Source organism: Chrysochloris asiatica, unplaced genomic scaffold (assembly GCF_000296735.1).
Source record: "Chrysochloris asiatica unplaced genomic scaffold, ChrAsi1.0 scaffold00010, whole genome shotgun sequence".
Classification (NCBI taxonomy): domain Eukaryota; kingdom Metazoa; phylum Chordata; class Mammalia; order Afrosoricida; family Chrysochloridae; genus Chrysochloris; species Chrysochloris asiatica.
The window spans coordinates 17586293-17610341 of record NW_006408528.1 but is presented as its reverse complement, the minus strand read 5'-3'; the positions used below and the strand labels follow the sequence as shown (position 1 = coordinate 17610341).

The window sequence follows — 24049 nt, the reverse complement described above, 5'->3', positions numbered from 1 at the left end:
TGCACACAGTAGGAACTTAATAAATGCCATTTCTCTTTTCCTTTAAAGATCCCTCTCAGCCCCCACTTCACAGGGTTCTGTTGTGTGTCTCATGCCTCGTCGGGTATGGCACGTGTTATACTTTTCTTGTGAGCTGTCATGTCTGTGGGGCACACAATGAGAACCACATGGTACCTTACGGACTTTATCATGGTACAACCAATTTAGGAAGTCCCTCATTTTAAAGATGAGGAAACTGAAGAAACGTAGCTTTCTTCCCACCACTATCATTCTGCCCTTTTTTCTTTTCATAGTCTTTGCCACAACCATGTTTTGACTGATCTGGAAGAAAAGATTGTCCAGTGGTGGAATTAGCTTGCTAGTTAGTTTTCCAGGGGTGAGATATTTTGCATCCTAAAAGATAGTCAATAGCTCTGACTTTGTTTTATCTCTTCAACATTACTTTAGAAGAAAACAGGGCATATGTTGTTATTAAGTACTGGCAATTCAGTTCTAACTGACAGTGACCTTGTACAGTTTTCCAGGGAGTAGCTGGTGGGTTTGGACTGTTGACCTTGTGGTCTGTAATTCAGTACTGATTCTACAGCGCCACACCTGGAGTCCTTTGTGCTAGGGATTTCCAGATGCATGATGCTAACTCCTCATGCAGAGTGGGCAGAAAGTTCCTGTGCTTTCTCATAGGAGAACACTGTGCACTCTAGGTAGGTTCTCCTGGTGACGTCTGCTTGGCTGTCGTTCTTGCTTACAGACATTTATTTCAGAACATGGTCATTGTCTTGGCAGGGGAAGCCTCTATGTTCCCACTCCACAGTTCCGGTGTCCGTGTGTTGAGGAATTGTGGGATTCTCCTTATTAGGATGCTCTCCTTGTAGGCATTCATTGTCAAAATCCTGGGACCAGTTGTGTGAGCCAATATTTACATCTGAAAAATTACCTTTTATTTCCCCTCTTGTTGTTAATGTTAAGTGCTATCGAGTTGGTTCTGACTCATCGTGACCATTCATAGGGTTTCCAAGGACCAACTGGTAGGCTTGAACCGCTGACCTTGTGGTTAGTAGTCTAGTGCTTATCTTACAGCACCACGCCAGAGCTCACTGTGGTTGTTAACTGCTGTCCAGTCGGTTCTGACTCATAGTGACTCTATACAGGGTTTCCAAGGAGCTCTGGTGGATTTGAGCCAGCAACTTCATGATTAGTAGTCACGTGCTTATCCTGTAGTACCACACCAGGTCTCCTACAAGTGTGTAAAGTTCCTGAGGACAGAAAGCAGTATTTTTGTCTTGTGTGGTACTACAGGATAAGCACTGGACTACTAATTGCAAAATCTGTGGTTATTGTTCTTGTGTGCCGAATCCTAGTGACCCCGTATAGGGTTTCCAAGGAGAAGTTGGTGAGTTGAACCACTGACCTGTGGTCCAGGCTTATCCCACAGTGGCACACCAGGACTCCCAGTAGGTGCTGAATAAATGAAAGAGTATACATACAACACTCTGGGCATTTTGGTGAGTTTCATTTCATATTTTAGACATAAGACTAATTTTCTTCTCTCTTCTTATTTTATTTATTTTTTTTCTCTCTGTTTTAAAGCATGATATACGAACTCACCAATTGTTTGTTGATGGGGATGAGAACTAGCTGAACTGTCATTTATTTCAGGAACTAGGGACCTCAGTTTTAAGACTCTCAAGGAACTGGATGCTGTCACCAAGTATTATCTTTTAATGTACATTTTAAAAAGTCTTCCCAATAACTGGCAATTCAGGCATTACCATTTAATTTTGCAGGTGGGAAAACTGAGGTTCTGGGCAGTAAAGACCCATGCAGTGCCCTGAAGCAGCTACTGGAAGGACTTGATGGATGGCTGGCTTTTGGAAAAGTAACCTTGAAATGCCCTTGCATTTACTGTGGAATTGTGTGATTTTAAATTGCAAATTATTGCTAAGAGTGTATTAGGGTAGCCTGTAGCTATGTGACTAATTGAGAAACAAAGTATAAAATGAAGGTGCTGCAAACCAATTGATTTCCTACTAAGAGTTGGTACTTTCTCTAGTTTTATTCATCCTGTGCCATTTGCCATAAGGATTCTTTGTTATTGAATTTAAAAGTATAGGTGAATCATTTTGAACAGTTAGTAATACAGCTTGAGAAATAAGGTGTGCTTGACCCAAGCCATGTATTATGGATTGAATTGTTGTTGTTAAGTACCTTCAGGTTGGTTCAGACTCATAGCTACCCTGTATTGGGTTTGCGAGGAGTGCCTGGTGAGCTTGAACCGCTAACCTTGTAGATCAAACCACTTTGCACTCCAGCACATTAACCTAGGGTGCCACACCAGGACTCAATTAATGCATTGTTGTTGTTCTGAAGTGCTGTTGAGTGGGTTCTGACCCATAGCAACCCTATATAGGGTTAATATATGTTGTCAATTGGAAGAATTTCTATCCCTGAGGTTATAATCCCATTTGGGAATGGGATGCCTTTGTTATGTTAATGAGACAGAATTTTCCAGTTGGTTGATCTCTTTTAAGATCCAAAAAAGAATAAAAACAACCCTCAAGCTAGCAAGATGTTGTTATTAGGTCCATGAGTTGGTACCTACTCACAGCAACCCTATGCACAGCAGAACGAAACACTGCCAGGTCCTGGGCCAGCCTCACAATTGTTGCCACACTTGAGCCCATTGATGGTGCCACTTTGCCATCCCATCTTGCTGGGGGTTTTCCTCTTCTTCTCTGGCCCTCCACCTTACCAAACATGGTATCCTTCTCCAGCGACTGGTCCCTCTTTTCAGTATGTCTGAAGTATGAGAGACGAAGTTTGGCCATCCTGGCCTCCAAGGAGTGTTCTGGCTGTACTTCTTCCAACACAGATCTGTTTTTGTCCTTTTGGCAGCCCATAGCACTTTCAATATTCTCCGCCAACATTGTAACTCAAAAGCATCAGTTCTTCTATGATCTTCCTTATTTACTGTCCAGCTTTCGCATGCATATGAGATTATTAAAAATACTATAGCTCCGGCCAGGCACACCTTAGTCCTCAAACTGACATCTTTGCTCTTCAACACTTTAAAAAGGTCTTGTGCAGCAGATTTGCCTAATGAAATACGTCGTCTGATTTCTTGACTGCTGCTTCCATGAGTGCTGATAGTTGATTCAAGAAGAATGAAGTCCTTGACAACTTCAGTCTTTTCTCCGTTGATAAGAATGTTGTTTATTGGTACAGTGTTGAGGACTTTTGTTTTCTTTGCGTTGAGATTCAATCCATACCGAAGGCTGTGATCTTCGATCTTCATTGGTAAATACTTTAAGTCCTCTTCACTTTCAGCAAGCAAGATTATATCATCTGCATATCACAGGTTGTTAATGAGTCTTCCTTCAATCCTGATGCCACATTTTTCTTCTATAACCCAGCTTCTCGGATTATTTGCTAAGCATACAGATTGAATAAGTATGGTGAAAGAATACAACCCTGTTGCACACCTTTCTTAATTTTAAACCATTCAGTGCTCCCATGTTCTGTTCGAACAACTGCCTCTTGATCCATGTACAGATTCCTCATGAGCACAACTAAGTGTTCCAGAATACTCATACTTCACAATGTTGTCCATAGCTTGATATCCCATGCAAGTAAAGTTTTACTAAAGGTAATAGAGAAATGGCTACAAGCATATGTTGACAGAGAACTTTCAGAGGTTCAAGTTGGATTCTGAACAGGCTGTGGAATGAGGGATATCATTGCTGATGTCCGATGGATCTTGGCTGAAAGCAGAGAATACCAGAAAGATGTTTACCTGTGCTTTATTGACTACACAAAGGCTTTCGATTGTGTGGATCACAACAAGCTGTGGACAAGGTAGCAAGATGGTTGGGATAAACTCAATTCCATATCATAAGAAGATTGCCCATGAGCAGAAGCACAGAAGAGCTGACTGACAAAGCATTCCCTTGCAGCCAGTAGATTTAATTCAGACTTCTAGTCTCCTAAATTGTGAGAAAATAACTTTGTTTGTGAAAGCCATCTCCTTGTGATATTTCTGTTATAGCAGCACTAGATAAGACCACGGTATTTTCCGTTTCCTCTTATGCATGCATGCTAAACATAACAATTGTGAGGATGGTACAGAACTGAGCAGTGTTAAATTCATTGAGCTGCTATGAGTCCACACTGCCTCAGTAGCACCTAACAACAATCTCTGTATGTGAAAGCTGTACAATGAATAAGAAAGACCAAGCAAGAATTGGGTGCCATTCAGTTGGCTGCAAGGATGATGGGCTTAAACATAGCAACACTTGTGAGGATGGCACAGGATCAGGCAGTGTTTCGTTCTGTTGAACACGGGCTCACTGAGTCATGGCCCCTAACAACAGCAGTCTGTTTGGAAACAGCATTTTAGAATTTGTGCATTAAAAGTAAAACAAAACATAAAAGGATTGACAAACCTGTATGGTGGTGTTTGTGCTGAGTGAACATGTATATCATCAGCTTGAAGTTTTTGGGTTTTCTGTACTTATCTTGAAACTAATATTGGGAAAAACTGATCCAGTGTGATAATGTTTTCCAGAAGTCCCATCTTTTATTTTGGGGAAAACCGAACAATAATCTCAAAACGATCTGAAGTCATTGTATTTGTAAACTTTATTTTTTCTTCCTAGTTGCTAAGATATGTAAAAAATCAAAATTTAAGTTTGCACATCAGTGTGTTTGGGTCCTGGTATGGTGCTGTGGATTAATGCACTGAACCCTAAGATTGATTTGAACCACAAACTCACCAGCCACTTCTTGGAAACCCTATACAGTGTTGCTAAGAGCTTAACAACAACAACAAAGGATGATTGGGGATGTGGGAAGGTGGAGTGATACCTACTAACCTCATTAGTCATTTGGGAGATTTATTATTTTTATTCTAAACATCCTAAGCAAAGAGTACCCTGATTGTGTTTTTACTGAAAGTCCTTCCTGTCATTCTGAGTAGTTTAAACTGTTTATTTATTTACCCTTGTCTAAGGAAATTCCTTCTTTACTGCTCTATCTTATCTTAGATCGTAGTTTCCACCCAGGGACCCTGAGTTAAATAGTATTGTCTGGGACTGTGTGTGTTTAAAGCGTTCTGAGTTTTTGCCCTGTCTACATTCTCTGATTACCTTCATTCTATTTATGACTTTTATGTAATGAATATTCATGATTCCATTATTAATGTAGTCGTAGGCTATTTATCAGTTTAATGGGGTCCTTGTAATATCATTTAAAACATTTTTGTTTATTTAAAAAATTTTGTCATCTTTCTTTACTTTCTTTTTAGAGTTTTTGATCATGCATCCCCACCACCACCCCCCCACACACATACACAGACACTAACCAAGGCAAATGGTAGGTTTGGAACTGCACAGTACATGATGTAAATGGCTTAAAAGGACTTCTGTCATGGATTGAAAAGGTGGCTCTGCCCTTCTAGGGCATAGTATGACCACACGGATACCAGTAATGAGACATCTGTTATTTTAGGAGCTGGGTGCTGTTTCAGTAGTTGAATGTAAAGGTCTGCAGTTACTTTGCTCTTCTCTTTAAAAGGTGAATTGCCACATGTGCGTCTCTTTGGTACAATATCCAGAGGTTTCCACAGCAGCCTGGGGTACTGGCATGGTTAGTGTGGAACAAGGAAGGAAAAAACACATCTGGAAAAGAACATCTGAAGCATTCTGAACATTTCATAGGATAATGTTTCTTTATTTTTATCCCCTGATTATTAAAAGAAAGTAGACCACCTGTGCACGATGCATATCAGTTGGGTTTTAAGTGACTTTAAGGCAGTGCTTCCACCATCTTGAACTTGATCAGAAAGTATAGTGAAGCTCCCCTTGAGTGTCTTGATTAGGTTGGGAGTTGTGATTGTGACAGTGCCTTCCCAAACTTTTCATTTAAAGTTGTGCTTAGTGTTTCTCCTTGCTGCTTTTTAAAAGCAAAGCTCCTAACCTAAAAGTCTACTTGGAAAGCTGAGTTACTGGGCATGTGGGATTTGAGGGACAGACTACTCTCTCTTGGCCAGTGTCAGAGGTCCTGAAGCCTCTTCTCATGCTAATATTAGTCAGTCCTATGATTGCACACCCGGAACAGCTTTTGTAGGGCCTCAGAGTTTACAAAACACATTCACGTGCTGTATCAGTGAATTGTTGCAACATCCCTGTACAGTAGTGGGCAAATAGTTTCGTCTCTGATTTGTAGATGAGATTGCTGCTCAGGGGAGTGCTGAGCCTCAGGCCACAGTTTTCTGTTCTCAGAGCAGAACTGCATCTGGAACAGTGAATGGCTTACAGTCAGTTATTTATTAAAAGTCCTACCCACCACCTGTACCTACTCTGCTTCACCTGAGAAAATAAGGATTCAGGGAAGTGTGTGACCTGGTTGGTTGGTTGGTTGGTTATGGGCCGTGGAGTCGGTTCTGACTCATAGCGACCCTGTACAGTGTCCGAGGCTGTAAATCTTTACGTGAGCAGAAAGCCTCTTCTTTCTCCCGCATAACAGCTGGTAGTTTCGAACTGCTGACCTTGCGGTTTGCAGCCTGATTTGTAATCACTATGCTACCAGAGCTCCTTGTGTGACCTGGTAGCACTGGTAATGTTGATTTCAAAATGAAGGCTATTTCCTGAATATTGTAACATTCATGACAAGCAGTATGAAAGGGGGGGAAAAAAAAAATCACCATTCAAATGGAAGCATCTTATTTTCCACGTTCCCTGACAGATTTACAGACAGGCGTACTTAATTTTACATAGCTGTGGAAAATGTAAATCCAGGTTTGTTTTCCTCATATGCCTCAGTAGCCAAAAACTCAATGGCAGGAGCATTGACAGTTTGGCTAAGAGGAAAGAAGAAGAAGCAAATGCTAGTAACCACCCTCTTGAGAATAAGGACAGGAGAAGATGCTTCTGGAAGCATTAGCAAACTGGGACAGAGGTTTGGTGAAAACAGGAAGCTGCTCAGAGAAGGCCTAAAATTGAGCCATAGAAATGGATTTGAGTTCCAGCTTCCCATTTAATACTTTGTTACCCTGAACAGAAAATTGCTTAATTCCCTTGAGTTCAGAGACAGTTTTGTTTATTGGGAGAGAAGTTACGGCGCTAGTGCTGAGCTGCCCACCATAAGCCTGTGGTCATGTCTGCGCTCCAACACTTCTTGGCTGTGTGATACTTAACCTCTTTGGGCCTTGGTTTCTTCATCTCAAACAGAGGGATGTCATCAATACTGATCTCATATGGGTACTAGGATCATATGAGTTTTAAACATGTAAAACCCTTGAACAGTTGTTGTTAAGTGCCGTCAAGTTGATTCCGACTCATAGCTACCCCTGTGTACGATTTCTGACGAGCAGCTGATGAGATTGAACCGTCAACCTTGCAGTTCGACCCGACCTAACAGTCCAGTGTATTCATTCACAGTGCCACACCAGAACTCCCATTGAGTTAGTTATTTTGAAATGGGATAACGTAGGAAGTATCTGGTTCCTGCATTAAGCTCTCAATGTGTTCATGTCTTTTCTATACAGATATGTTGAGGTTGAGACCAATATAGAAACTTAAAGATCATTAAAATATTATTTAAATGTACATCAGGTTCTGATCATTTAGTGATAGGCTTCTAGCACTTTGGGCATTTATCTTAAAAATGAGGTATTTTGCAATATTAACCACTTAAATACTGTGTTATATCATGTCCAGGATAGTTATTATAAGCCTTTCCAAGAGAGAAGTCTTTGTGATGAAAGCCAGCTGCCCAGACATTTTCATCCCCTTCGCCCATCCCCCAGCAGGCTGCAGAAGCAGCATGTTGGCAAAGATCCAGATTTCCTAAGTGATGGGATTGTTCCCAGGGCAGGAATGAGAGGAATCTGCCCAGATTGGAGAAGGATTGAGTGACTTTGTTTCATATCCCTAGTATCTTTCCCAAACGGATTCTGACCCAGAGCTATTTTCTTTTGTTGGGAGTATTCTTTCACACTTGTATTTGTGGAGGTTTTGCTATTGAAAAAATGATTTGTGAATCTAATTTTTGTTCCTATATAATTTTTTTTAAAGTGCATTTTATTTATGCTATGGAAGAACAGTGAATCACTATGGTCAGCCTCTGGCTCTGTTTTTCATGCTGTGCCTTTCCTAACCATATTACAAGTATAAAAAGAAGTTTTTTTCCTTAGGGATGGGCAAGTTTAGTTATTTGAATGACTTAGGCTGGAGAAATTATTGGTCTTTGCCAATGGAATTTGTTTATCTTTTCAACTCCTCTACATTCCAAGACTCTGAGAGAACTCTTCCTATGTGCCATTCCACTTCAGTATGAATCAGTTCCTCCTCCAGCTTTAAATTTATTAAATATTTAATGGTTCTCCGTCCTTAGGATGTAAATCCAGGCAGACATTTCAGAAAGGGCTCTTACGCAACAGATGTTAAAGTGAAAAGATCTATTGCTGAACACTTCTGCCATCTCTTTCATATTTGGCTGCCTCTTAAATACACATTTTGTGTGTTTATTCTCAAAGATCTAGGCTTTATCTATCCATAAAAATAGTTTTTAAACTCAAGGTTGGTGTATGTATAAATCCAATGAGTTTTAGGCCAGCACTGTCCAATAGAAATATAATACAAGCCACATGGAATTCAAAATTTATAGTTGTCAGTGTTGTTGTTAAGTGTCACAGAGTTGGTTCTGACCCATGGTGACCCTGTATAGGGTTTCTGAGGAGTGGCTGGTGAGTTCGAACTGCTCTTGTGGTTCAAGATGACACTGTAGTCTACTGCTTATCCTACAGTGCCACACCAGGTCATATTTTAAAAAAAGTAAAAGAAACAGTCAGTCTTAACTTTAATATATTTGATGTAACCCATTCTACCCCAAATTTTATTATTTAAACATTTAATCGGTGCAATCATTATTAATGAGGTATTTAACTTTCTTTTTGTACTGTCTTTAAAACCCAGTGTGTATTTCTTGCACACTTACATTTCAGGTGTTCAGTAGCCACATGTGGCTAGTGGCCACCGTATTGATCAGCACAGATCAGTACTGTAACTTTTCTTCTGTCTTGAAAAGGCATTGCACTGTATTAGCAGTTATTTTCTATTTAGAGTGGCCTAGAAAAGAGTCCTGGTGTGGTGCTGCAGGATATAGCACTGGACTGCAAGGTCAGTTTGAGCTGCAAGTTCAGTGGTTCAAACATACCAGTCACTCCTTGGAAACACTATACAGGGTCGCTATAAGTCCGAACCGACTCGACGACTCTTAGCAACAACAACAAAAACGAAAAGAGGCCCGCGTTTGTGCCATAATGAATACATATCTTGAGAGTCTTACATGGTTAGGAAAATGAATTGTTGGGTAACATATCCCAAAATACGAATTCAGGTGTGGCATGTGTCAAATCACCTGAACAGTTGAGTGCATTCCTGAGTGGTAGTCATAAAAGTTACCTTGTCTCATGGCAAGCCTGTGCTGTCAGCATGAGTCTCAGCATCTGGCACACACCCTGGATGTCCTCTTTCCCATGGACGCTACAGAGCTCTCAGATTTACATGATTGAAGTCGGCTGCAAAGATGGACTGTTATTTATTTGTGATTGACACTTCATCTCCCCCTAAACCCACTTCCTTTTTGAGGGTATGAAGTTTAAATTTTTAAAGATTGATTTTGCGGATGCCAGCTGGGCTACATTGTGTCATAATGCTACCTGATTTTTCCAGGACCCCTTAATTAGTTTTTTAAGGCTCTTGTTGTTGTTAAGTGCTGTTGAGTTGGTTCTGACTCACTGGACCCTGTATAGGGTTTCCAGGGAGGGGTTGGTGAATCTGAACTACAGAATTTATGGTTCAAACCAACCTTATGGTCCAGTGCATTATCCCACATCGCCACGCCAGGATGGTGGTGGTTATGTGCCGTGGAGTCGGTTCCAACTCATAGTGACCCTGCACAGGGTTTCCGAGACTGTAAATCTTTACAGGAGTAGAAAGCCTCATCTTTCTCCCGCGGAACAGCTGGTAGTTTCGAACTGCTGACCTTAAGGTTAGCAGCCTGATTCGTAACTACTACGCTACCAGAGCTCCATGATAGGATAGTGGTTGTAAAGTCTTAGAGGTCTTTATGGAGTCTTCAGTGTAGATGCTTCTCAAAGGAGAATGCAGATGTGCGTCACCTGGAATCTTGTTAAAATGAGATTCAGACGCAGTGGCCCTGAGGTGGTGGTGCTTATGTGCTATCCGGTTGGTTTTGACTCATAGCGACCCTATATAGGGTTTCCGAGGCTGTAAATCTTTATGGAAGCAGAAAGCCTCATCTTTCTGCCAAGGAGTGAGTAGTGGATTCGAACTGCTGACCTTCCCGTTAGCAGACCAGTTTGTAATCTGCTTTGCTACCAGAGCTTCTTATGGTTGAGCACTTATTCTACAGCACCATACCAGGACTTCTCAGTATGAATTATACCTCAACACAAAAGAAAACAAAAATATCTCACAACCTGACTAAGAAGAAGCAAACCTCATTATAAATGGTGACAATACTAAACTTGACACTGGTTTCATGGTACTTGATTGACAATGCCCATGGAAGCAGCAGTCGGAATCAAACAGCATATTGGGCAAATCTGGTGCAAAAGATCTTTTTTTAAACTTTTAAAAAGCAAAAACATCACTCTGAAGTGTGCCTGACGGGATCAAAATCTGGGTAATTTCAACTGTGTCACATGCATATTAAAAGAAGACTGAAGAAGAATTGATGCATTTGAATTATGGCATTTGTGAAAATTACTGAATGCTTGGCCAGAAGAGCCAACCTTTGTTTTGGAAGAAGTACAGTCAGAATGCTCATTACACGTGAGAATGGTGAGGCTTTGCTGTACTTTGGACTATTATTAGGAGTGCTCCTGTGTCTGGATAAGAACATGCTTGATTGAATAGAGGGTCAGTGACAAAGATAAAGACCTTCAGAGATGTAGGTAGGTTGACACATTAGCTGTAGCAGTGGGGTCAAACATAGCAAGAATTGTGAGGAGGTTGCAGGGCTGATCTGTGTTTCTTGCTGTTGTACATAGGGCTTGATAGTCAAAACTGAGCGTAAGGCACCTAACAACAACAACAATGAGCTTCGAAATCTGATGCCATACCACACTGTAAATCAGCAATTTGTAGTTTTCTTTCCAAGCATTTACAGGACTTTGTGTTGATAAAATTATTTGGGAGCTGTGCAGTGTCCTGATGTGGCAGTGTAGGGTAAATACTAGACTGCTTCAAACGCACCAACCACTGGTGACCTTGAACTGCCACCCTTACAGTTCAAACAACCTTGCAGTCCAGTGCTTATACTATAGCGCAACACCAGGAATCCTGGAAACCCTCTACAGAATTGCTATGAGTTGGCACAGACTTGAAGGCACTTAACAACGACACCAAGCTCTATGACGATGAGATCCATATCTGTTTTTGTCACCATTTTGTCCCATGTCTAACACTGTATCTGGGGTTTTCACTTCCCTGAAGATGTTTACGGAACCATAGTATGCATTGGTCTAAGCCCCCCTGAGGGAAGCAGTTTGAATATTTGTGGGAACTTTGGTGTCCTGAAGACGGGAGGGTGCCCCTGGTGTTCATTGGGTGTAGAGGGCAGTTAAGAAAGTGGAGGGTTTTTCTGTACTCAGGAACATTTTTGAATGTTATTCAGTTGGTAAAATACTCATTTATAATTTGTTGTTTTTGTTAAGTGCTGTAGGAATCAGTTCTAACCCATAGCAACTTGTATAGTGTTTCTGAGGAGCGGCTGGTGAGCTTGAGCCGCCAACCTTGCGGTTCAAACGGATCTTGCGGTCTAGAGCAACCCACAGCACCACACTAGGACTCCCATTTGTAATAACCCGAGTCTAAAACCTAACTTCAATTAACATATACAGCAAAGTATTCTCTTTGTCCAGTTTCAGTATATTCTGAAAATTCCAGAAGTTCAGCTGTGTGTATTTACAAGGTTGTACTTTGTGTTGTTTGAATTGTCTGTACATATGCTTGCATTAGTTTACACATATGGAAATATGATTATCAATATATATGTATATATGTTGTTAAGTGCCATTGAGTCAGTTTCAAGTCATAGTGACTCTGTATTGGGTTCTTGAGGAGCAGTGGTGCTTTTGAATTGCTGACTTTGTAGTTAGACGTTCCATGCTTGTCTTAGCCCTCTTTCAATATAGTCCTTGAAATTTTAAAAATAGGATAATCTTTTAAAAACTTCTTTTGTTGTTGTTGTTGTTGTTAAGTGCCATTTGGTTGGTTCCGACCCTGTATAGAGTTTCCAAGGAGGAGCAGATGAGTTTGAACCACTGACCTTTACCCTTGAGGTTCATACTAACTTTACCCTACAATACCGTATTAGGACTCCTTTTAGATCCAATTAAAATACATTCAACGAGGTTGCAAGCATTCTTCCTGCTTCGTTGAATCATTTAGTGTAGTCATGCCTGAGTATTTATATCTTGAAATATTCATGCCTTGTAAATCCTAAAGACAAAAATGCTCCTGCTGTATGTTGCAGTTTAGGCTTTATATTGTGTGTGTGTACCCTATCTCGGGATTTTATTTCAGGGTAGTGCAGAGTGGGCTACTAACACGTGCTGTCGGAAGATGGAGCTTGTCTGATGAGGTTAAGAACACCTTGGTCTTGTCCTGTAAGCAGATTGGAGTCAAAGATTCTTGCTTTCCATTATGTCTCTAAGCTGCTCGTTTAACTTCCTAGATGATCTACATTATTCCTGGTGATTAGTCACAATAAGTGTTTCATGAATGGGTGAGCATGTTGTAAAATGCACTAGCTTTCTTGATGCCATCTTGCCTGGAGCTACTCAGGAAGGGAAATTGTCCACCTGAGACCCAATGTTGTGCTTCACTTGGTTTCAGTCTGGGGAGATTGTCCATTTTGGAAGAGGGGATATGGCTAGTGCTGAGGTGTCAAGGGGCGTGTGGAGGGAGAGGTAGTGGTGTTGGGAGCCAGTATTTATGAGCTAAGTGTTGTTTCTCCAGTGAATGAAATAGTATTGTTATGTTTGAATTATGCCCCCCCAACATTGTTGTTGTTGTTGTCAGGTGCCGTCGAGTCTGAACCGACTCATAGCGACCCCATGCACAGCAGAATGAAACAATGTCCGATCCTGGGCCAACCTCACTACCGCTGCCACACTTGAGTCCATCAGTGATGCCACCTAGCCAGTCCATCTCGTTAGGGGTCTTCCTCTTTTTCTCTGACCCTCCACCTTACCCAGCATGACATCCTTCTCCAACGATTGTTTCCTCCAGACAATAATATGTCCAAAGTATGAGAGACGAAGCTTAGCCATCCTGGCTTCCAAGGAGCACTCTGTCTGCACTTCTTCCAAAACAGATCTATTGGTTCTTCTGGCAGTCCATGACACTTTCAGTATTCTCCTCCAACACCACAACTCAAAGGCATCAGTTCTTCTACGATCTTCCTTATTCACTGTCCAGCTTTCACATCCATATGAGGTTATTGAAAACACCATGGCCTGAGTCAGGCACACCTTAGTCCTCAAGCTGACATCTCTGTTCTTCAATACTTTAAAAAGTTCCTGTGCAACAGATTTGCCCAATGCAAATTATGCCCCCCAACATAAATGTTGTAAATTCTCATCTCTATGACTACGTTTATGATCTCCCTTGGGAATGGGTTGTCTCTTATGTTAATGAAGCAGGATGACAGTAGGGTGTATTCTGAGTCAGGCTCTTTTAAGATATAAGTGAGCAGATCAGAGATTGGGGAAGAGAATTGCCAAGCCACGTGATGATTGTCCAGGGACAGAAGCTTAGAAGAGACAAGGGCCTTCCTCCAAAGTCAATAGAGAGAAAACCTTCCCCTAGAGCTGGCGCTCTGAATTCGGACTTCCAGCCTCCTAAGCTGTGAGAAAATACGTTCATATTTGTTAGAGCTGTTCACTTGATAACTACACAGCAGCACTAGATAACTAAGATAACTTAGGTTTTACTTTTCCAGAAAGAAGTCAACTATCTTAGAAAAGGGGTCACTATTTATTGTAAGACTTTAAAACGTAATCTCATGTTTATTATTTTTATTACATACTGTCTGTCTATTCCAGAATAATTAATAACACAATCTATTAAGACTCATGGACTGGGAATTTTCTGTGTCTCATTCAGCAGCTGCCTTGGGGTGGATGACGAAGATCAAAGGTCAAAGTGGCATACATAGTTGATGCCCTGAAAGGCTCCTGGGACTGAATGAGGGAAAATGGAAGTGGGTTTATGGTAGAAAGCCCCTTTGAACACAGATTATGCTTAGATGTGACATGAACATTGCTCATTAATTGGAATTAGAAAGATACGGGAAGCTCAAGAATAAGGGATGCTAATAAAAGGTCACTAGAGGTCAGTCCTCTTAAAGGAAGACAAACATTTTAGGGTTATTATGTGTATAAAATTTGACTGGGATTTGAACTTCTGGAAAAATGACAAATAATCATAAAAACATGGTTACTTTTTTTTTTTTTACATGATACACTAATTCATAAAAAATGAATTCATATTTTTTGGAATAATTTTTTTTTCACAGTTTTTTTTTATATACTGTTGGTGTGGCTCTGTGGGATAAAGCACTGGACCACAAGGTGAGTGTGCACCACAAAGTTGGTGGTTTAAACTCACGAGCTCATCCTTGGAAACACTATATGTGGTTGTTACAAGTTGGAACTGACTCGGCACTTAACAACAACAAATCTAAACATAATTACAAAGAGAGATTTATTTTTTTATTGTTCCGCGGGATGTTTTCAATATTAGTATTTATATTTCACTATTTTTAATGTATCTATAGAATTGTACTTTTTTTCTCATTCAAATGCTAATTTATAAAGCGAATCCTAGAGATCCTCATTTTATGTGGTGCTGTATAGATTTAAGCAATTTTCTTAAATCACTTTTATTAGTCTTGTGAAATAGTGTCTATATTGTAAGATTTACAGTTTTGGAGTCTTGGTATGGCGCTGTGGGCTAATACGTCAGACTGCAAAGTCATTTGAACCACTAGGTCGGTTGTTCAAGGTCTCCAACTGCTCTTTGGAAACCCTGTACAGGGTTGCTATGGGTCGGAATCAACTTGACAACAATTAATAACAACAACAATTGATTTGTTTGAATTTTCATGGCACTAGTGGTGGGGAGAACAGGTAGGAATATTTGAGCCCTACTGATTTTATAAATGACCCATTCTTCAGAGAATATTTGTGAGTTATGACAATCTAAGTTTGGAGATTGATACTTGGATTATACGAGTCTGTTTTATAGCATTCAGATTCTTGCGGATTTGGTCATGCAAATTTGGTGATAGAATTTTCTCAAGGACTGAAATGTGCACAATACTTTTCACAAGGTCTTAAGTAAGATAGAATTTTAGCAAATGCTTGTTGCATGTAATTGTTGAGTATTATGAATTTATAGTCTTTCATTATTTCTTATCTACAGACATTATCTGAGTTCCCCATTATACTTTAGACTAACATGTTTTGTAGGTTACAGTTTAAAAGGTAACATTTTCATTTAAAATATGGATCATGACTGTTTATATATTTGCACTAAACAGAGCACTTTTTTTCTTTGAAAACAAAACAAAACAAAAAAACCCAAATTATCCAACACTGCACAGACACTGGATAGCTTCTGTACCAGCATCTTTCCCTTAAGATTATGAGCAATTATAAATCATGACGAAAGAGAGACCTTGTAAATTACGAATAGTTTGAAAACAATGAGGCATCTCCTTCGGCTGCAGAGATAACGCTGGAGTTAATAGGAGCGCCATATGCCTAGGGGGAGATGTCATCAAGACAAACATTTAGTTTGTCAAAGTGACATTTAGATGAGTGTAAGCAATATTAATCCAGTCATAAGCTCATGTCAAGCATAAATATGATTTTAAAAGTAGCTATTTTAGGCTTATTTGTATGTATAAGCCACCAGACTTTTTAGAGTAAAAAGTATATAATGTTCTAAATTTAGTACGCTTTTGGATCTGCTCTTACCAACTGCTTAACAAAAACCTTCTTGACTATTTGAGTTGTCTTGACTTTGTTGACTGATCCCTCCCTTTTTTCTTTTTTTTTTTAATAAATGTTTTATTGTGAATTAGTGGTAGTTTACATGGGAGAATATTAGTTTTACATTCATTCTATCATATACCGTTTCATTGCCATAGTTTCAATCCCGTCTATGCATCATCAACCAACCAAAAAGTATACCCTGCAAGCCTGCCCCTTGGTCCTCAGCACACAGCCCCTCTCCCTCTCTGGGTCTAGGGTCCCCAGCTGCTCCATCTCTCCACGTCATCGTCTCTGCCTCCATCTCAGGCATCACTGCTTCTCTGGGTAGGGTCCCGCTCTCTGCTCTTCTCCATTGATGGTCCCAGGGCCCTCTGCTCCTAGACTGAAAAGTTAATCACTCCCCTTCTTGCTATAAAATGTCCACCTTTACATTTCCAACCCTCACAATCAGTCCTGATAACAATTATTCACAATTGCATCACAAGAGACCCATCTGCATTTCATTTCATGACTGATCTCCATTTATTAAATATTGGATGAAGCAAGCTCATTCTGCACGTAAGGCACCATTCCTATCCTATATAAAAAGAGATGGTAGCATAGAAAGACTTTGCAAAGTATACTTTATGCAGAATCATCCAAAAGAACATAGTCATCTCTGTTGTTGTTAAGTGCCGTCGAGTTAGTTCCAACAGATAATGACCCAGTATAGGTGTCCAAGGAGAAGCTGGTGAATTTAAACTGCCAACCTTGCTGTTCAAACCGACCTTGAAGTCGAGTGCTTATCCGAGGGACTCCATAATCATCTTTAAGCCCTTCTAAGTCTCATGTCTTCCAGTTGGGAAACACATATTCTTAGGGAGTATGTCACAAAATTTTGTTTCTAAGAAGAGTTGTAAAATGTATGAACCCAAAGCAAGCCAAAACTCACGCCATAGAGTCGATTCAGACTCATAGAGACCATGTATGGGTATTTTTGGGGCTGTAGATCTCCCGTGGAGCAGCTGATGGGTTTGAACTGATGACCTTATGGTTAGCAGTCCTGTGCCTGTCCTCCAGCACCACCAAAGGTCCATACTTTCCACACCTGAGCTCTTTCCACGTCTGACCACTCCATTAACAATGATGTTAAATATTTAATTAATATACTCTGATAGCTGAGGCTGGAAGCTAGAGAACAATTTGCCTGTGTTCTTGGGGTAAAATAATTTAGTCATTTGATGTAAAGAGCCAAAGGGTCCTGATGTGACACTGAAGATAAGCACCTGGACCTCTAACCACAAGCTTAGTGGTTGAAACCCACCAGTTGCTCCTTGGACACCCTAAACAGGGTCACTGTGAGTTGGAACTAATGCAGTGGCATTTAGCAGTAACAAAGAGCCAAACCGACAACTTTACTCATAGTGGGTTGCAGCAATAAGTTATTGTAGCAGCAATAAATTCACAAACATATTCAGTTCTCAACACTCTAAATTTTTTGTTCTGTTGTCATACATTATTGCTGCTGAGTACCATCGAATCGGTTTCGACTCATAGAGACCCTGTATAGGCTTTTTGAGGAGCAGCTGGTAGGTTTGAACTGTCTACCAGTGTTTATCCTACAGGGCTACACCAGGGATGTTTTCTATAGTAGGCAATCAATGTTATGTACTTAATGGCAGGTTTGAACCACCGACCTCATGATTAGCAGTATGTTGTTGTTCATTGCCGTCAAATTAGTTCCAACTCATAGTGACCCTGTATAGGGCTTCTGAGGAGTGGCTGGTGGATTTGAACTGCTGATCATGTAGTTTGCAGTCCAGTGCCAATCTTACAGCGCCACAAAATATGTTGCTGTTAAGAGCTGTTGAGTTGGTTCCAACTCATAGCGACCCTGTATAGGGTTTTTGAGGATCAGCTGGTGAGTTTGAACCTCCGGCCTATGGTTAGTAGCTCAGTGCGTACCCTATAGCGCCACACCAGGACTCCAAGGTGGTGGTGGTGGTGGTTATGTGTCGTGGACTTGGTTCCGACTTATAGCGACCCTGTACAGGGTTTCTGAGACTGTAAATCTTTACGGGAGCAGAAAGCCTTATCTTTCTCCTGCGGAACAGCTTGCAGTTTCGAACTGCTGACCCTGAGGTTCGCAGCTCCATTTGTAGCCACTACGCATAGTAAAGAGTGAAAGGATGGAAATCAGATAAAAGGGCAATAATAATGATAATAATCCGTAAAAATTATTGATTGCTTAGCATATTTAAATTTTGGATTTCTTTATAGCAAAGTATGCCATATCATTTTTTCTGTTTTAGAGGTGAAAAATCGAATGATTAAATCACTTGCTTCAGGGCAAAATGCTGGGAAGATAAATCTATGTATCCCAATTAACTTTATGTATGCTTTGATAAAATAACTACACATAATTCATGTACATATTTTAACAAAACAAAATGTATCTCATATAGATTACAAAGTGTTCCAAGCTCAAATAGTTTTGCAAACCTTACATCTGTTCCTTTCTGATGGTTGATTGTTGTATACCACCCAGTCAGTTCTGACTCGTGGTGACCCTGCATAGGGTTTCTGAGGCTGTAACTCTTACGGGAGCAGAAAGCCTCATCTTTCTCCTGCAGAGTGACTGGTAGATTCAAACCACTGACCTTGCGGTTAGCAGCCCAGCTCGTAACCCACTATACTACAAGGACTCCTTTGTTTTTTACTGGATGATATTTAATAAGGAACTCTAGTGGTGCAATGGTTAAGTGCTCCTTGTTAAACAAAAGGTTGGTAGTTCAAATCCACCCAGCCATGGGAGAAATTTACTCCAAAGTTTACAGCTTAAAAGAACACTATGCAGGAGTTCTCCTGTGTCACGTGTGGTTGCTAGGAGTTGACTCAGTAGTATCTAACAACAACAACAATACGTTTACTAGTCAGGGCTCTGAGAATTCTTGCAGTGAAGAAACTTTACCTCTGTTTCTCAGGGCACACTTGCTAGGAGCAGTCCTCGTGATACACTCTGGAGAAATGATTCTTGGACACCAGTTTGGGAAGTGGAACCCAGAGTGTTCATTAGATTCTTGCACTGATCTCCAAAGGCCCATTTGGTTTAGAATGTATGTAAAGTGTAATTACTATTCCAAAGGGTGTTTTTTAACTTTTTATTTTGAATTGGGTGAAGGTTTACAGAAGAGATCATCAGTTTTACATTCAGAAAATCATGTAGTTTGCTTCATTACACAATTGCAATCCTCTCCATGTACCATCAATTACCAATTGTTGTTGTTGTCAAGTGCCGTCGAGTCGATTCCGACCCATAGTGACCCTGTATAGAGTTTCCAAGGAACAGCTGGTGAGCTTGAACTACCGACCTTTCAGTTCAAACGGCTTTGCAGTCTGGCGCATTAACTCACAGTGCCACACCAGGACTCCATATCAATTACCAGTATTTACCTGTATTCACTTATCTTTCTGTATTCACTTCTCTCTCTGTATTCACTTCTCTCTCTGTATTCACTTCTCACTCTGTATTCACTTCTCTGTTGCTTTGTGGCCTGTGTCTCTGGCTACCTTCATCTTTCCTCTGCTAACTTCCCTCTTGTTATGTATTGCCTGCCCTGCCTCATTAACATGGGTCTATCCTTTAGCCTGTGAATAACTTTTCTGTCCCCTCCTCCAAGTAGCCATCATAGATTGCTTCTTTTGTTGAGAAAACCTTTTCTTAACTTTTTACAACATTGATCTCAACAATATGTGTCTTTTTGTGATTAACTAATTTCTCTAAGCATAATGTCCTCTAAGTTCTTCCATGATGAGAGATCTTTCATAGATTCGTTGTCATTCTTCACTGTTGCATAGCATTCCATTGTGTATATGTACCAAAATTTGTGTAGCCATTTCTCCGTTGATAGACATTTAGGCTCTCTGCATCCTTTTTGTGTGTTTCTTCTAGATTGAATATTGAAGGATCCTGTTGTTGTTGTTGTTGTTTTTTAATCCATTCTGTTCTGTATCTTAATGTAAATTGGAGCATTTACTCCATTTACTTTAAGTGTAATTATCATTTTTGTTGTTGTTGAGTGCCATCGTCAAGTCAGTTCCGACCCGTAGTGACCCTGTATAGGGTTTCTGAGGAGCAGCTGGTGAGTTTGAACCACTGACCTTGCAGTTCACACGGCTTTGCAGTCTGGCGCATTAACCCACAGCGCCATACCAGGACTCAGGTATTTATTAATTGCTGTCATTTTGCTGTGTGTGTGTGATTTGTGTGTGTGTGTAGTGCTGCTGGTTTCTTTGTTACACATTATTTTCTGTGCTGAGTTCATTTTATTTGTGGATTTTCATTTCTGTTGTGTAATGTTTACTAAATCCTTTTTATTGTCCTCTTTTTTAATTGTGATGTGTAGGTGTATTTATTTTCAGGGTAAATTACAGGTTACCCTGTAATTTACTACATTTTTTCTGTACTTAAAAACTCTGTTTTATCTTGAAATATACTTGATTCTTTGCCATATAGAATTTCTGTATCTACACTATTGCCTCTTTTTGCTTTGTAGTTGACTTCATTATAAATTGGTATCTCTGGTTCCTTACTTTAAGTCTTGTGGGTTTGTTTTTAGAGTCTTGGTGTGATACTATAGGGTAAGCAATTGACTACGTGGTCTGTTTGAACTGCAAATTCGGTGGTTGAAACTCACCAGCCACTCTTCAGAAACCTTATTCAAGGTCGCTATGAGTTGGGACCGATTCAAGGGTGCTTAACAACAACAACAAGGTTTGTTGTATTTTAAATACTTGTAGATCTGGATTATACTCTGGGTTGGTGCTGTCATGTATGGTAATCTCAGGTTGTTGTCTACTGTTTGGTTCTCAGTCCAAAAGGCATCCTTTGGCATTTTTTTGTAAGGTTGGTCTCATCATTACAAATTCCTTTAATTTCTGTTTGTCAGGCAAGTTAACTTTAACGTCACCATCATATTTGAGGGGCAACTTTGCTGAATATATGATTCTTGGGTGGCATTTTTTTTCTTTCAGAATTTAAAATTTTTTATTCCTTTGCCTTATTATCTGCATGGTTTTTTCTAAGAAATCAGAGCTTAGTCTTACTGGTTTTCCTTTGCCGGTAACTTCGGTTTTCCCAAGCTACTCTCATGATTCTTTCCTTGTCTTTTGGTTTTGGAAAGTTTGATTGGGCTGTGTCTTGATTTTCTTTTGGGATCTATCCTGTTTGGAATTTGTGCAGCTTCTTGTACCTTATTAGCTTGTCTCTCATGATGTTAGGGAAGTTTTCTCCCAAAAACCCTGACAGTTTTCTCTGCCGTTTTTATTGTCTCTTCGTGTTCTGGAATTCTAATCACTGGTAAGTTGTTCCTTTTCATGGTGTCCCACATAACTCTTAGGCATTCATTGGATTTATTTATTTATTTATTTTTTTCATTCTTTTTTTCTGATTGTTGTAGCATATTAGCATCGAGATTTATCTTCAAGCACATTAATTTTGGCTTCCATTGCTTTGAACGTAGTCCTTTGCCCTTTCAATGTATTGTCCATTACTGAATTCTCAGTATTTATCTCGTCTGGATTTCTAATTTCAGGTTATGTAGTTATTTGAAAATTTGCATTAATTTTCACCACTCTAAATGATTTGAGTCTAGCCTCATCAATGGGGTCCTTCCTTTGTCCTTTTTTTTTTTTCCCCTAGAGGTTTTGGTTAAGATTTTTGCTACTAGCACCAATAGAGTCCCGATATGGTGCTGTAGGATAAGCACTCAACCTCAAGGTAGGTTTGAACCTCAAGGTCGGCAGTTCAAATTCACCAACCACTCCTCAGACACCCTAAACATGAATAGGCCACATGAATAGGAACTGACTTGATAGCACATAAGAACAACAACCAATGAGGACGTCATTAAGGGCTCCCTTCTGAGTTTCTCAGCCATATTCTTCCTTTCTTTCATTGTTTCCCTTAGTTCCTATATAGCAAAGGTTGATGTGGCATTTTGCTTTTGAAGGCTCACAGAGTGTTTTTTGTTTGTTTGTTTGTTTTAAGATTAGAATTTGTTGCCTTCCCATCAAAACCCACGGCCATAGAATTGACTCCAACTCATTGGGACCCTATAGGATAGAGTAGGACCACTACACAGGGTTTACTGTCTGTAAATCTTTCTGGAGTCCTGATGTAGAATAAACATTAGATTGCGAGTCACAAGGCCGATGGTTCAAATCCACTAGCTACTCCTTGGAAATTCGATACAGGGTCACTATGAATTGGAACAGACTCAATGGCACTTAACAACCACAAAATCATTATGCAATCAGACTGCCTCATCTTATTCCTATGGAGTGCCTGATGGGTTCGAAGTGCCAAACTTCTGGTTGGTAGTCCAGTGCTTAACCCAAGTGCCACCAGAGTTCCTTGAGTTGCCTACAGAAGACTTAAAATTAAAATCTGGATTTCTAGCTTTTCTAGATCAGTCGTTCGCTCCAGCTGTGAGAGTTACCACCGCATCCCTCTCTTTTCTCAGCCATCTTTTCTTTTGTTACCAGCCTGGTTTCTTTATGAGTGACTATCTGTACTTGAGATCTTATGTTAAATGTTGTGCAGTCACTTCTGTATATGGTTTCCAAGGAGCGCCTGGTGGGTTTGAGCTGCCAACCTTGCTATTAGCAGCCCAGTGTTTATTCAGAGTACAGGGAAAATGAAGACTTGTAAAATGACGGGGCTTCAAAAAGTTGTGGGAAAATGGAATTAAAAGTTAATGGATTTTTATAATCTCAAAAAGGCCCCTTGTACAAATTAGAAAAGGTATTTGCAACTTGCAAATTATTTATTTAGTATCTAAAGAGTGGTTACAAACCATAAGAAAAGACCAACACCCAGGAGAGTAATAGGAAAGGGGATATGAACAGAGACTTCCCTTGGCAAAAAGAAAAAAAATGCACGTGGCTCCTAAACATGTGAAAAGATGGCCAACCTCACTCAGGGTAAGAGAAAATGAAACTATACTAAGATACCATTTTCATCCAGTTAAACTGGCAAGAATTATTATAAAGATTGATAACATACTATGTAGATAAAGATGTGGGCGAATAGGTTCTCATATATCACTAATGGGAGTGCAACTTGGTAATATTTATCAAAATTACAAATCCATAAACTGATCCAACAACTCCAGTCCCAAGAATTTATCCAACAGATAAATTCCCATATGTGGGTAATGGAGTGTGGCTGATTGTATTTTCTAAAGATGGTTACACAAGTATCTCCTCAGCACATGCTCTTCTTGCATTTTCACATTGACACTTCTGCATCAAGAGGTAGAGTTGATGCTTCATCTGCTTAAAACTGGTTATGACCTCTGAGGCTAGGTCATTATGGGTGATACAGCTGCCACCCGGCGCTCTGTGTCTCTCAGGCTGTGCATATTTGAAGGCCTGAGAGACCATAGAACACAGCCAGCTACCCTGATTACCACCAAGCCGGAGAGACCATATGGAGAGACCATATGGAGAGATGCCTGACCCAACTGTTTTAAATCCCAAGAGTTTGAGTGTTCCTTGGAGACACATGTGAGTGAAGAAGTTGTGTATTTTGAGATAACCTGTCCCCAGCTAGTCTGCAACCTTATTAAAGACTCTTAACAAGAACTACTTTGCCCAGTTACTTCTATATCCCGACCCAAAGAAGTCATAATCGATTGTTACTCACAGCACAACACACCAAACCTCTGCCCCATCCTGTGCCAACCTCACAATCGTTGTTAACATTGAGCCCATTGCTCCTGCCATTGTGCCAGGCCATCTCGTTGGGCTCTTCCTCTTTTTCACTGACCTTCCACTTTACTTAGCATGATGCCCTTCTTCAGAGACTGGTCCCTCCTAACAATATGTCCAAACTATAAGAGACAAAGTCTGACCATCCTGGCTTCTAATGGTCATTCTGGTTATTCTTCTTCCAAGACGTATTTGTTTGGTCTTTTGACA

The 24049-nt window shown here is 40.2% G+C and overlaps 1 protein-coding gene across 2 annotated transcripts in view; it reads left to right on the top strand.

Moving 5' to 3' along the window:
* Positions 1-24049, top strand: part of CDK14 (cyclin-dependent kinase 14) — an 819631-nt gene that overhangs the window by 35112 nt on the left and 760470 nt on the right. The window contains exon 2 of one of the 2 annotated variants that reach the window (XM_006834308.1): positions 17545-17566. The exons of the other annotated variant lie outside the window; for it this stretch is intronic. Coding sequence (XP_006834371.1) covers positions 17545-17566 — 22 coding nt within the window. The remainder of the gene's footprint in view (positions 1-17544; positions 17567-24049) is intronic. 2 annotated transcript variants of the gene reach the window in all.